The sequence below is a fragment of the Scyliorhinus torazame genome, chromosome 22, assembly GCF_047496885.1.
Source record: "Scyliorhinus torazame isolate Kashiwa2021f chromosome 22, sScyTor2.1, whole genome shotgun sequence".
Lineage (NCBI taxonomy): Eukaryota > Metazoa > Chordata > Chondrichthyes > Carcharhiniformes > Scyliorhinidae > Scyliorhinus > Scyliorhinus torazame.
Window position 1 is genome coordinate 4,788,112 of NC_092728.1, and position 13,898 is coordinate 4,802,009.

At 55.3% G+C, this 13,898-nt stretch overlaps 1 protein-coding gene across 1 annotated transcript in view; it reads left to right on the plus strand.

Annotated features, from left to right (window-relative positions):
- The first annotated feature begins 843 nt into the window (after nucleotides 1-843).
- The window catches only part of LOC140398886 (uncharacterized), a 16,041-nt gene continuing 2,986 nt past the window's right edge, over nucleotides 844-13,898 (plus strand). Inside the window, exons 1-4 of the mRNA XM_072487833.1 lie at nucleotides 844-1,863; nucleotides 6,827-6,876; nucleotides 7,619-7,671; nucleotides 11,853-13,898. The exon at nucleotides 11,853-13,898 is cut by the window's right edge and continues 2,986 nt beyond it. Of these exons, the coding sequence (XP_072343934.1) occupies nucleotides 1,049-1,863; nucleotides 6,827-6,876; nucleotides 7,619-7,671; nucleotides 11,853-13,601 (2,667 nt within the window). The 5' untranslated portion in view covers nucleotides 844-1,048 and the 3' untranslated portion in view covers nucleotides 13,602-13,898. The remainder of the gene's footprint in view (nucleotides 1,864-6,826; nucleotides 6,877-7,618; nucleotides 7,672-11,852) is intronic.

Here is a 13,898-nt window from a genome sequence, read left to right on the forward strand (position 1 = left end):
CTGGGCTGGGGTCTGTCAGTGACAAGAGCTGTTTAACTGGGTCTGGGCTGGGGGTCTCTCTGTGACAGGAGCTGTTTAACTGGGACTGGGCTGGGGTCTCTCTCTGACAGGAGCTGTTTAACTGGGACTGGGCTGGGGTCTCTCTGTGACAGGAGCTGTTTAACTGGGACTGGGCTGGGGTCTCTCTGTGACAGGAGCTGTTTAACTGGGACTGGGCTGGGGTCTCTCTGGGACAGGAGCTGTTTAACTGGGACTGGGCTGGGGTCTGTCAGTGACTGGAGCTGTTTAACTGGGACTGGGCTGGGGTCTGTCAGTGACTAGAGCTGTTTAACTGGGACTGGGCTGGGGGTCTCTCTGTGACAGGAGCTGTTTAACTGGGACTGGGCTGGGGTCTCTCTGTGACAGGAGCTGTTTAACTGGGACTGGGCTGGAGTCTGTCAGTGACTGGAGCTGTTTAACTGGGTCTGGGCTGGGGTCTCTCTGTGACAAGAGCTGTTTAACTGGGTCTGGGCTGGGGTCTCTCTCTGACTGGAGCTGTTTAACTGGGTCTGGGCTGGGGTCTCGGTGACAGAAGCTGTTTCGGTGGGTCTGGGCTGGGGTCTCTCTGTGACAGGAGCTGTTTAACTGGGACTGGGCTGGGGTCTCTCTGTGACAGGAGCTGTTTCGGTGGGTCTGGGCTGGGGTCTCTCTGTGACAGGAGCTGTTTAACTGGGACTGGGCTGGGGTCTCTCTGTGACAGGAGCTGTTTCGGTGGGTCTGGGCTGGGGTCTCTCTCTGACAGGAGCGGTTTAACTGGGTCTGGGCTGGGGTCTCGGTGACAGAAGCTGTTTCCGTGGGTCTGGGCTGGGGTCTCTCTGTGACAGGAGCTGTTTCGGTGGGTCTGGGCTGGGGTCTCGGTGACAGAAGCTGTTTCGGTGGGTCTGGGCTGGGGTCTCTCTGTGACAGGAGCTGTTTCGGTGGGTCTGGGCTGGGGTCTCGGTGACAGAAGCTGTTTCGGTGGGTCTGGGCTGGGGTCTCTCACTGCGGCAGTTCCCCTGCTGCCTGTGCAATGAGCAGCCTCCCGGACCCCTCCTCTCTGGTCCCTGCCTTGCTGCAGGTGCCCGAGACTCTGAGCCAGGGAGCGGTGGCAGATGTGGAGGAGGAGGAGGAGGAGGACGATGCCTACCGAGTGCACCTGATTCCCAGGTCCTCGCCTACTCCGAGAAAGAGGTCCTGTTGCTCGGAGGAGATCGAGGACCCTTCCCTGGACAGGAAAGTCTCCTTTGCGGACACCTGTGGACTGGACTTGGTGGAGGTGAAATATTTTGAGGAGTTTCCATTCCCAGAGTCCCCAGGGGCCCTGGAGCTGAATGTTCACAAAGAGATTCCCCATTCCCCATTCTTCATTTTCCCAGCGTTCATCCTGCCAGCCACGCAGGCCCATCTCCTGGACCGCATCCAGCAGGACAAGGTAGAGGTGGAGTCAATTCAGCCCATCGAGGATGACCCCCTGAGTGTCCACGGGCTGGTCAGGGTCCTGAACCTGTCCTTCCAGAAGTCGGTGTACGTTAGGGCGACGCTGGACAGCTGGAGCACCCACTATGACCACCCGGCCGATTACGTTGCCGGCTCCTCGGACGGGACCAGCGACCAGTTCAGCTTCCGCCTCTCTTTCGCAGCCCCCACCATCTACGACGGGGCCCGCATCGAGTTTGTGGTCCGCTACGAGACCCCGGACGCCGTCTACTGGGCCAACAATGGTGGGCAAAACTACTCGGTGGTTTGCAAGCTGAAGGAGCAGCCAAGCCCCACACCCAAAGCTTTCAGCGAAGCCGAGGAAGAACTCAAACCCCTCAAGAGCTGCCTGAAGCCTTGCACCTCGAGGTAGGGAGTCACCTGTCAGTTAACAGAGTTTTGAGTAAAGCCTTGCGGATGATGGAGAGTAGACGGACAGGGCGGTAATTGGCTGGGTTGGATTTGTCCTGTTTCTGGTGTACAGGACACACCTGGGCAACTTCCACATTGCCGGGTAGATGCCAGGGTTGTAGCTGCACTGGAACAGCTTGGCTAGGGGTGCGGCAAGTTCTGGAGCACAAGTCTTCAGGACTATTGCCGGGATATTGTCAGGGCCCAGAGCCTTTGCAGCATCCGGTGTCTTCAGCCATTTCTTGATATCACGCGGAGTGAATCGTATTGGCTGGAGACTGACCTCTGTGATAGAACATAGAAAAATACAGCACAGAACAGGCCCTTCGGCCCACGATGTTGTGCCGAACCTTTGTCCTAGATTAATCATAGATTATCATTGAATTTACAGTGCAGAAGGAGGCAATTCGGCCCATTGAGTCTGCACCGGCTCTTGGAAAGAGCACCCTACCCAAACTCAACACCTCCACCCAACACTAAGGGCAATTTTGGACACTAAGGGCAATTTATCATTGGCCAATTCACCCAACCCGCACATCTTTGGACCGTGGGAGGAAACCGGAGCACCCGGAGGAAACCCACGCAGACACGGGGAGGACGTGCAGACTCCGCACAGACAATGACCCAAGCCGGGGATCGAACCTGGGACCCTGGAGCTGTGAAGCAATTGTGCTATCCACAATGCTACCGTGCTGCCCTTAAGAACAAATAAATCTACACTATCATTTTACTGTAATCCATATACCTATCCAATAGCTGCTTGAAGGTCCCTAATGTTTCCGACTCAACTACTTCCACAGGCAGTGCATTCCATGCCCCCACTACTCTCTGGGTAAAGAACCTACCTCTGATATCCCTCCTATATCTTCCACCTTTCACCTTAAATTTATGTCCCCTTGTAATGGTTTGTTCCACCTGGGGGGAAAGTCTCTGACTGTCTACTCTATCTATTCCCCTGATCATCTTATAAACCTCTATCAAGTCGCCCCTCATCCTTCTCCGTTCTAATGAGAAAAGGCCTAAATGATGCTGGGGACCTCCGGAGGAGACCGAGACGGATCATCCACTCGGTACTTCTGGGTGAAGATTGTTGCGAAGGCCTCGGCCTTGTCTTTTGCACAGATGTGCTGGGCACCTCCATCGTTGAGGATGGGGATATTTGTGGAGCCTCCTCCTCCAGTGAGTTGTTTAATTGTCCACCAGCATTCACAGCTGGATGTGGCAGGACTGCAGAGTTTAGATAAGATCCATTGGTTGTGGAATTGCTTCGCTCTGTCTATTACTTGCTCTTTATGCTGTTTGGCTCACAATTAGTCCTGTGTTGTAGCTTCACCCGGTCGACACCTTATTGTTTGATATGACTGGTGTTGCTCCTGCCATGCTCTCCTGCACTCTTCATTGAACCAGGGTTGATCCCCTGGCTGGGTGGTAATGGTAGAGTGGGGGATATGCCGGGCCATGAGGTTGCAGAATGTGGTTGATACAATTCTGCTGCTGCTGATGGCCCACAGCCTCCTGGCTGCCCAGTCTGGAGTTGCTGGATCAGTTTGAAGTCTATCCCATTTAGCACGGTGGTAGTGCCACACAACACTATGGAGGGATCCTCAATGTGAAGATACACAAGGACTGTACGGTGGTCACTTCTACTGATACTGTCATGGACAGATACATCTGCAGCAGGCAGGTTGGTGAGGGTGAAGTCAAGTATGTTTTTCCTCTTGTTGGTTCCCTCACCACCTGCTGCAGTCCCAGACTAGCAGCTCTGTCATTGAGGACCCGGCCAGCTCGGTCTGTGGTGGTGTTACCGAGCCCCTCTTGGTGATGGACATTGAAGTCCCCATCCAGAGTTCATTCTGCACCCTCGCCACCCTCAGTGCTTCCTCCAAGTGGTGTTCAACATTGAGGAGAACTGATTCATCAGCTGATGGTGGGCGGTGCGTGGTAATCAGCAGGAGGTTTCCTTGCCCATGTTTAACCTGAAGCTCTGAGACTTCATGGGGTCCAGAGTCGATGTTGAGGACTCCCAGGGCAACACCCTCCCGACTGTATACTGAGTGAATTATTTGAGGAGGTGACAGAAATGATTGACTAGGGAAGGACTGTGGATGTTGTCTACATGGACTTTATACGTTCCCTCATGGCTAGCTGGTGCAAAAGATCAAATCACACGGGGTCAGGGGTGAACTAACGGATGGATTCAGAACTGGCTTGGACGTAGAAGACAGAGGGTAGCAGTGGAAGGGTGTTTTTCCGAATGGAGATCTGTAACTAGTGATGTTCCACAGGGATCAGTTCTGGGATCTCTGCTCTTTGTAATATATATAAATGACTTGGAGGTGGGTCTGGTTAGCAAGCTTGCGGATGATACTAAGATTGCAGGAGTTGCGGATGGTGATGAAGATTGTCAGAGAATACAGCAGGATATAGATAGGCTGCAAAATTGGGCAGAGAAATGGCAGATGGAGTTTAACCCGGACAAATGCGAGGTGATGCATTTTGGTAGATCCAATTCAGGTGGGAGCTATAAAATAAATGGCAGAACCATCAGGAGCATAGAGACACAGAGAGATCTGGGTGCGCAGGTCCACAGATCCTTAACAGTGGCAGCACAGGTGGAAATGATGGTAAAGAAAGCATACGGCATGCTTGCCTTCAGAGGACAGGATATCGAGTATAAAAGCTCAAAGATTATATTACAGTTATATAGAACGTTGGTCAGGCCACATTTGGAATACGGTGTCCAATTCTGGTCACCGCACTACCAGAAGGACGTGGAGGTTTTGGAGAGAGTGCAGAAAAGGTTTACCAGGATGTTGCCTGGTATGGAGGGTATTAGCTATGAGGAGAGATTGAATAAACTGGGATTGTTCTCCCTGGAGAGACGGAGGCTGAGGGGCGACCTGACAGAAGTTTATAAAATTATTAAGGGTGTAGATAGGGTGAACAGTTGGAGGCTTTTTTCCCAGGGCGGAAATGACAATTACAAGGGGGCACAGGTTCAAGGGGAGGGAGGAATAGGTTCAGTGGAGATGTGCGGGGGACGGTTTTTACAGAGGGTGGTGGTGGCCTGGAATGCACGGCCCAGTGAGGTGGTTGAGGCAGATACGTTAGCGACCTTTAAGACTTATCTGGACAGGCACATGAACAGACGGGGTATAGAAGGATACAGGCGGTTGGTCTGGATAGGACACGTGAACGGCACAGGCTTGGAGGGCCGAAGGGCCTGTTCCTGTGCTATGTTGTTCTTGTTGCCCCTGTGCTGGGTCTGTCCTGCTGGTGAGACAGGACGTACCCAGGGATGGTGACAGTGGTGCCTGGGGTATTCTCTGTAAGGTGTGATTCTGTGAGTGTGACTATGTCCGGCTGTTGCTGACCAGTCTGTGAGAAGCTCTCCCAACCTTGGCACAAGCCCCCAGGTGTTAGTGAGGAGGACTTTGCCGGGTCGGCAGAGCTGGGTTTGCCGTTGGCGTTTCTGGTGCCTGGATCGATGCCGGGGCCACACGGACAGGCACCCGAGGCTGGTATTGAACTCCGATCCCTGGCGCTGTGAGGCAGCGGAGCTAATCACCATGCCACCCCAAAATACCCATTGCTGGTCACATGTAGGCCAGGCGGGGTAAGCACGGCAGATTCCCTTCACTGAAGGGGCATTAGTCAACCTGATGGGTTTTTATGACAATTGGCAAAGGCCCCGAGGTCATAGTTAGAATTTCTGAATCACTGGTCTCTGGATTACTCACAGTGACAACACGCCGGCCCCTCCCCCTCCCCACCGGCCCCTCCCCTCCCCACCTGCCCCTCCCCCTTCCCGCCAGCCCCTCCCCCTCCCCGGCTGCCCCCCGCCCGCCCCGCCCCCTCCCTGACGGCCCCACCCGCTCCCCGCCCCCCCACCCCCCCCCCCCGCTGGCCCCCCTGCCAGCCACTCCCCCTCCCTGCCTGCCCCACCACTCCCCGCCTGCCCCTCCCCCTCCCCGATGGCCCCTCCGCCCCCCCACCCCCCCCGCTGGCCCCCCCCGCCAGCCACTCCCCCTCCCTGCCTGCCCCACCACCTCCCCGCCTGCCCCGCCCCCTCCCAACCTGCCCCACCCCCTCCCCATCGGCCCCACACCCTCTCCGTCTGCCCCAGCCCCTCCCTGCCTGCCCCACCCCCTCCCCGCCTGCCCCACCCCCTCCCCGCCTGCCCCACCCCCTCCCCGCCTACCCCACCCCCTCCCCGCCTGCCCCACCCCCTCCCCGCCTGCCCCACCCCCTCCCCGCCTGCCCCACCCCCTTCCTGCCCGCTCCACCCCCTCCCCACCTGCCCGCTCCACCCCCTCCCCACCTGCCCCACCCCCTCCCCTCCTGCCCCACCCCCTCCCCACCCACTCCCCACCCACTCCCCACCTGCCCCACCCACTCCCCACCTGCCCCACCCCCTCCCCGCCTGCCCCGCCCCCTCCCCACCTGCCCCCTCCCCACCTGCCCCACTCCCTCCCCACCCCCTCCCCGCCTGCCCCGCCCCCTCCCCACCTGCCCCACCCCTCCCCGCCTGCCCCACCCCCTCCCCGCCTACCCCGCCCCCTCCCCCCTGCCCCGCCCCCTCCCCATCTGCACCACACCCTCCCCGCCCGCCCCACCCCCTCCCCGCCCGCTCCACCCCCTCCCTGCCTGCCCCGCCCCCTCCCCACCTGCCCCACCCCTTCCCCATCTGCCCCACCCTCTCCCCACCTGCCCCACCCCTACCCCGCCTGTCCCACCCCCTCCCTGCCCTCCCCACCCCCTCCCTGCCTGCCCCACCCCCTCCCCGCCTGCTGGCAGCTCGGGCGCAGGGACACTCCATCCTGGGTGGGTATTGAGAGCTCGACGCTGTGGAGACGTTGGGATGTGGGATCTCCAAGGCAACACCCACGGTATATTCACCAAGCTGTTCGATGTGTTGTAGGTCCAGGGAGCAGGATGAGGATCTGGAGGAGACTGACTGGGACAGACAAGGTAAGAAGCTCATTAACCAATGTTCTAGAAACAGAGGAACACGAGGCCATTCAGCCCCTCGAGCCTGTCCCGCCATTCAATGAGATCATGGCTGATCTGTGACCTAACTCCACATACCTGCCCTCGGCCCACACCCCTTAATATCTTTGCTTAACAAAATTCTATCTCAGATTTGAAATGAACAACTGATTTTGCTTCACCTGCTATGTGTGGGAGACAATTCCAAACCTCTACCACCCTTTGAGTGCAGAAGTTCTTCCAACGTCTCTCCTGAACGGGCTGGCCCTAAGTTTTAGAATCTCCAACCAGTGGAAATAGTTTATCTTCACCCACCCTGTCTTTTCTGGGTGCGGTGGGACAGATCTGGGAGGCAGTCTGTCCATTGACAATTCCACAGGAGGACAGCAGAGTCCTGACCCTCCATTCAGGGGAACCGTTTCTTCCTTTCCATCCTTTCTATTTCCATCATAATTTTGTCCACCTCAGTCAGGGACCCCCTCAGCCTTCTCTGCTCCAAGGAAAACAACCCCAACATATCCAGTCTCTGTTGATAACTGTAACTCCAGCCCAGGGCACCATCCTGGTGAATCTCCTCTGCACCCTCTTCAGTGCAATCACTTCCTTCCTATGGTGACCAGAACTGCGCACAGTGCTCCGGCTGGGGCAGTCCCGTCTCTCAGAGTAACAGACTCCACGGGGGACACTGGCGCTGCTCTAATTTGGTATTTTTCTGTCTCCTCAGACTGGACCAAGAATGTTGACGTCGGAACCAGCCCCAATGATTGGGCTGCGCAGGTAAGAGTTGAGGCCAGGGGTGAAATTTCAGTCTGACGTTTGTTTTGAGAGGGGGGGGGGGCCGGGGGGTGGGTGCTGTGGGGGGAGGGGATTTCCTCCTGCTTCCTCTTGTCCCCTGAGTATGAGGCAGAGAGCTGACCTGATGAACTGATGGGATGTAACATGTCTGAGGTCAGTTCAAGTCAATCACATCGCCAAAGATTCATGGCCAGTGCCGAGAGATTAGGGGTATTGCATGTACAGCTGGCTTCTCCAATATTCAACATTAATGTCCGTTTACCAGACTTGGGTGAGACCGTCTCTCCAACCCTACGTCCGGTTCGCCTCCTGTCCGAGAGAAGGAGCAGTGCTCGCAAGCTCGTGATTCGAAACAAACCTCTTGGACTTTACCCAGGTGTTGTCAGACTTCTTACTGTGCTCACCCCAGCCCAACGCCGGCACCTCCACAGCGAGAGTAGGAGACAGAGATGTGCTGGACGAGGTTTCAAGGAGAGCCACAGATCAGGTCTCAGCTGGACGAGGTTTCAAGGAGGGCCACAGATCAGGTCTCAGCTTTAACCCTCTCAGCTACCACAATCAGCTCAGAGAACTGGGACTTTGCACCCTGGAAAAATGGGCAGCTTTGTATTTAAAATGGATTGTTCTCGCTGGAGTTCCGAAGAATGAGGGGGGATCTCATAGAGACGTATAAAATTCTGACAGGACTGGACAGGGTCGATGCAGGGGAGATGTTACCAATTTAGAATTTACAGTGCAGAAGGAGGCCATTCGGCCCATAGAGTCTGCACCAGCCCTTGGAAAGAGAACCCCCCCCCCCCCCCCACCCCATCCCTGTAGCCCAGTAACCCCACCTAACCTAACCTTTTTTGGACACAAAGGGCAATTTATCGCGGCCAATCCACCTAACCCGCACATCTTTGGACTGTGGGAGGAAACCGGAGCACCCGGAGGAAACCCACGCAGACACGGGGAGGACGTGCAGACTCCGCACAGACAGTGACCCAAGCCGGAATCGAACCCGGGACCCTGGAGCTGTGAAGCAACTGTGCTAACCACTGTGCTACCGTGCCCCCCCCCCCCCCCCTCTAAGTTTGTGAATGTCTTGAACTAGGTTAGATATCAGGAGACTTATTTTCCCATTCCCAGAGGGTCAGTGCCTTCTGGGTACAGTGATGCCCCGCGCAGTGAGTGTGGACTGGCTGAAAAGGCTCAGCTGGGCGGGGGCGGGGCGCTCTCCGGGAGGGGGGACATGCGGCTGGATCCGCAATGTCAGCCGAGAGTTCTCTAAATGCAGCCGTCACCTCTGGGAACCACAGCCCCTGGGGCGAGAGAGAAATTCTCCAGAAATCCTTTCTGCCCCAATTAACCGAGGGAACCGTTTCTTCAATGCTTTGAATTCTCTGCCTGGAGATTTTCTGACCCTGGGTGAAGAGTATTTATTTGTCATGACAGAGTGCCAACGTGACACAATGAGATGATCTTGGTGAATCCGCTGCTGTCTAAGGAGCAAATGTACAAATTCGAGCCAGTTGCAACTACTCCACGGTATTGATACTGGGGATTTTCAGATCCTAATCTGGAATAATAGCAGTGTGAAGGTTATTGAATAATATTTAAATGGAGACGGCAGAAAGTTGCAGCTGAGGGGGATTTTGGTGAATAAATCACACAAAGTTAGCCTGAGGTCGTAGGGGAGGCAACTGGATTGTCGACCTTTATTTCAAAGGGCTAAAACTGCACTCGGCACTAGTTAGATCACACCTGGAATTCTGTGAATGGTTCTGGTCCCCCTTGTCTAAGGAAAGATACACTGACATTGGAGGCACCACAGAATGTTCACAGGGCCGATACTGGGCAGGGGGGGAGTTTCTCATGAGCAGAGATTGAGGAGGTCGGGGCCTGTATTGATTGGAGTTGAGGAGAATGAGAGGCGACATTATTGAGACATTCGGATTCTCGGGGGGGCGGTTTGACAGGGTCGATGCTGAGAGGCTGTTTCCTCGTGTGGGAGAGTCTGGGACATTTGGAAAGTTCCAATGAGGATATAAGACATTTACAAATGGATATAGATAGGTTGGGAGAGTGGGCCAGAAAGTGGCAGATGGAGTTTAACGTGGATAAGTGTGAGGTCATCCATTTTGGTTGGAAACATGGGAAGGGAACTTATTGTCTAAATGGGGAGAGAAACTTCGGAGTGCTTCAGTGCAGAGGGACCTGTGTGGCCTGGTGCCTGAATCACAGAAAACGAGTGCGCAGGTGCAGCAGGAAATGATGAAGCAGAGACAAGTTTGGTCTTTAAAGCTTAAGGGATAGACTATAAAAGTCGGGAAGTGTTCCTGCAACTGTACAAGGCGACGACGAGAGCGCACCTGGAGTACTGGGAACAGTTTTGATCCCTTTACAAGAAAAGGGATATAGTTACATTCGAGCAGTTCAGAGGATCGATTCCAGAGATGAGGGGTTTTGTCGTATGAGGAGAGATTGAGCAGTTTAGGCCGAGACTCTCTCGAGTTTAGAAGAATGGGGGGAGAGCTAATTGAGGTGTGGAAGATGCTAAAGAGTATTGACAGAGTAGACGTGGAGAGGATGTTTCCTCTTGTGGGGAATCGAGAACGAGAGCTCATAGTTTGAGGATGAGGGGCAGCAGATTTGAGCGGAGCTGAGGAGGGGTTACTCCTCTCAGAAGGTGGTGAACGTGTGGAAGTCGCTGCCCCGGAGTGCGGTGGGGGCCGGGACACGGAGTGACTTTCGGGAGGAGACAGACAGATTTGTAATCAGGAATGGGGGTTGGAGGGTTACGGAGAGCGGGCAGGACGGTGGGGCTGAGGTCGAGGAGGTCAGCCAGGATGGCGGGGCAGGATCGAGGGCCTCATCACGCTCCTCGTCCTTCTGTTCAGAGGGCATCATCTCAGAGTCAGGGGGCCACCCATTGAGGCAGAGTTGAGGAGGAATTTCTTCCCTCGGAGGGGAGTGAATCTGTGGAATTCTTTACCGCAGAGAGGCTGTCGAGGGCCTGGGCCGTTAAGTATGTTCGAGGCCGAGAGAGACAGAGTTTTAATCCGCGAGGGAATCGAGGGTTATGGGGATGAGGCGGAAAGTGAAATTGAGGATTACCACATCAGACCAGTTAGGATCCCATTGAATGGCGGAGCTGACTCGATGGGCCGAATGGACTACCTTTGCTCGTACATCTGACGGTCGTACAGTTGAAGAGGGTCAGGAAATACTACAATGTGTACCAATAAATATTCTTGACCAGTCCAATGAGGATGCAGCATTGCTGGGCCCACAGGACACATTGTCACTGGTATTCCAGAGACCAGGGCAAGACCTGGGCACCAGGGTTCACAAAACCCGGAATTTTAAAAAGTCATTGTTGTAAAACCCCATCTGGTTCATTAAAGTGGTCGTGTGACTCCCGATCCGCAATCATGTGATTGACTCATAAATACCCTCTGAAATGTATGGCAATAAATTCTGGCCTACCCAGTGATGCCCACAACCCATAAATGTGTTTTTCTAAACGAGGTGGAGCAAGTGGAGTGCAATTGGGAAACAGTGATCATAATATAATCAGGCTTAGAATAGTTGTGGAAATGGCCGAATCCTGCTCCTCTTTCTTATGTTCTTACGCAATAGGAACATTCAAAAGGGGATTAATAGGGTAGCTCTGTGAAAGGGCCAGCATAGACCTGATGGGCTGAATGGCCTCCTTCTGCGGCACCTCAACGAGATCTGTGTGAGTGGGGAGGAGGAGGCCTCTGAACCCCAGCCTGAGTGGGAGCCAGTGAACCGAGGACAAACCTTTCTGGGGATGTGGCCATCGCTGGGCCCAGTCCAGGGGGCACTAAAGAGTGAACCACATTTCTGTGGGTCTGGGGGTCACATGTAGGCCAGACCGGGTAAGAACAGCAGATTTCCCACCCTACAGGGACATTAGCGAACCAGATGGGTTTTTACGACAATCGACATGGTTTCATTGTCTTCATTAGACTTTTAATTCCAGATGTTTTTATTGAATTCAGATTTCACCATCTGTCGTGGATGGGGTTTGAACCTGGGTCCCTGGAGCGTTACCCCGGGTCTCTGGATTACTAGTTGGGCCCCTGTGGGCCAAGCTGAGGCTGTGTCCTCATCGCCACCATATTCTAATACTTTTTTGGATTTCTGTATTCTTTCAGGTCCCCAAGGTTCAAGTGGTTAACCTTTCGATACAGGCCAATTCTGAAGACTTCGCTTCCAGACTAATCGACCAAACACAGGAGCTTCAGGAGAATCCTGGTCAACAGAACAAATTCATCCCCATTTCAGATACTCGGGATGTCCGAGTGCATGATGGCTCAGCGCAGAGGGACGCTACACTCGAGGCCGGGAGCTATCGGGGGCCATGCGCCGTCCAGCACCAGGAGCCTGTGACCGCTTCCTCCTCGGTCAGCGCCCAGGCAGAAAGGGGAAATGGAAATGCAGGTTTCCTGGGAGCTCCAGAACAGATGTTGTGTTTGGCAGAGGAAGCCCGTTCCCCAATCCAGGCCCATCCAGCCGAAGCCAGGGCCTCTTCCTTCCAAACAGAAGGGAATTCGCTAGGGGAGATGGAGGCAGTTGCTGAAGAAAGTTCCGGCAAAGGAAGCTTCCAACAGCTAGTCAACGAGCGATCTGCAGGAGGTGAATCATGGGAGGACGGCACGAACTACTGGGATGACACAAAACTCAGGTTAGGATCAGTAAGGGAGGAGACACCAGCCCGACAGGCCTCCTGGGAGGAGGAACCAGCCGAACAGGCCTCCTGGGAGGAGACACCAGTACAACAGGCCTCCTGGGAGGAGACACCAGTACAACAGGCCTCCTGGGAGGAGACACCAGTACAACAGGCCTCCTGGGAGGAGGAACCAGCCCAACAGGCCTCCTGGGAGGAGACACCAGTACAACAGGCCTCCTGGGAGGAGACACCAGTACAACAGGCCTCCTGGGGGGAGACACCAGTACAACAGGCCTCCTGGGAGGAGACACCAGTACAACAGGCCTCCTGGGAGGAGACACCAGTACCACAGGCCTCCTGGGAGGAGACACCAGTACCACAGGCCTCCTGGGAGGAGACACCAGTACAACAGGCCTCCTGGGAGGAGACACCAGTACCACAGGCCTCCTGGGAGGCGACACCAGTACAACAGGCCTCCTGGGAGGAGACACCAGTACAACAGGCCTCCTCACCGGTTGATGTGGTGGCCCCCGGTGTTTCTGAATTGGAAGGGAGTGCACGTTTGTATCTTGTAACCAGCCTCCATGTGGTAGGAACGTACCAAAAGGAACCGGGAGTGGAGGGAGGACAAGGCCCCACGCTGCCCCCCACAGTGGAGCAGCCGTTATCTGCAGGCCCCTGCCAAGTCATGTCAAATAAAGGGCCTTGCCGAAGGGGCTGGGAGGGGCAGGAGGTGTCTCCCGTCCTGTGTGAAATGGACGGCGCGCAAAGACTATTCAACCTCAGAGCAACATCCCCTGGGAGGGAAATCCAGGAAGATTCCTCCCGCCTGACCCTGCTGGAGACAGAGCTTCCGGGACTGAGGGAGAATCCAGCAGCTGGTGGGGGAACGGCCACTGCCCCTTCCAAGGATGGCCAAGGAGATGTGCTGGGGACAGAGGGAGGTACTGACAAAGCGTGGCAGACACTTCCCTCCCTGTCGGTGAGCGGAGCTCAAATGCGGCTGGAAGGGACCTACACCAATGTGAAAGAGTCTGTGACTGTCCCAGAGAACCTGCCTCCTGTCCACGTGCCCAGCGATGAACCTGACCTGGAGGCTCTAGCAGCTCTGATGGAGGTGGCACGAATGGCATTTCGGTTTCTACAGCTTCTTGTGATCCTGGTCATGGTTTTCAGTGACTCCAGCTCCGTCTTTTGGTGTACATTGTATTTAATCTCCGTGTTCCTGCTGTAAGGCGGGTATTGGATAGTACGTGTTCCTATAACTGCAGCGATGCAGGGTTTGGCATTTCTCAAGGGAGTTTGTCGCTGATTGGGATTTTCCGATCACTGATTTGGGATCGGCCTGTGTTGACAGTAGGAGACGTGGAGCCGCAGCCAATGCCCACCGCTGCTGTGTGTCAGTGTCCCTTTGTAACCGTGTGTTCTTAGTCCACACCAGTAGCTGTCCCTCCCAACTTCGCGATATCTCAAAGCTGGGCCATGGAGCCAGCTACTCCTCCTTGGCCCCAGCAGCAACTAGTGCAGGGTC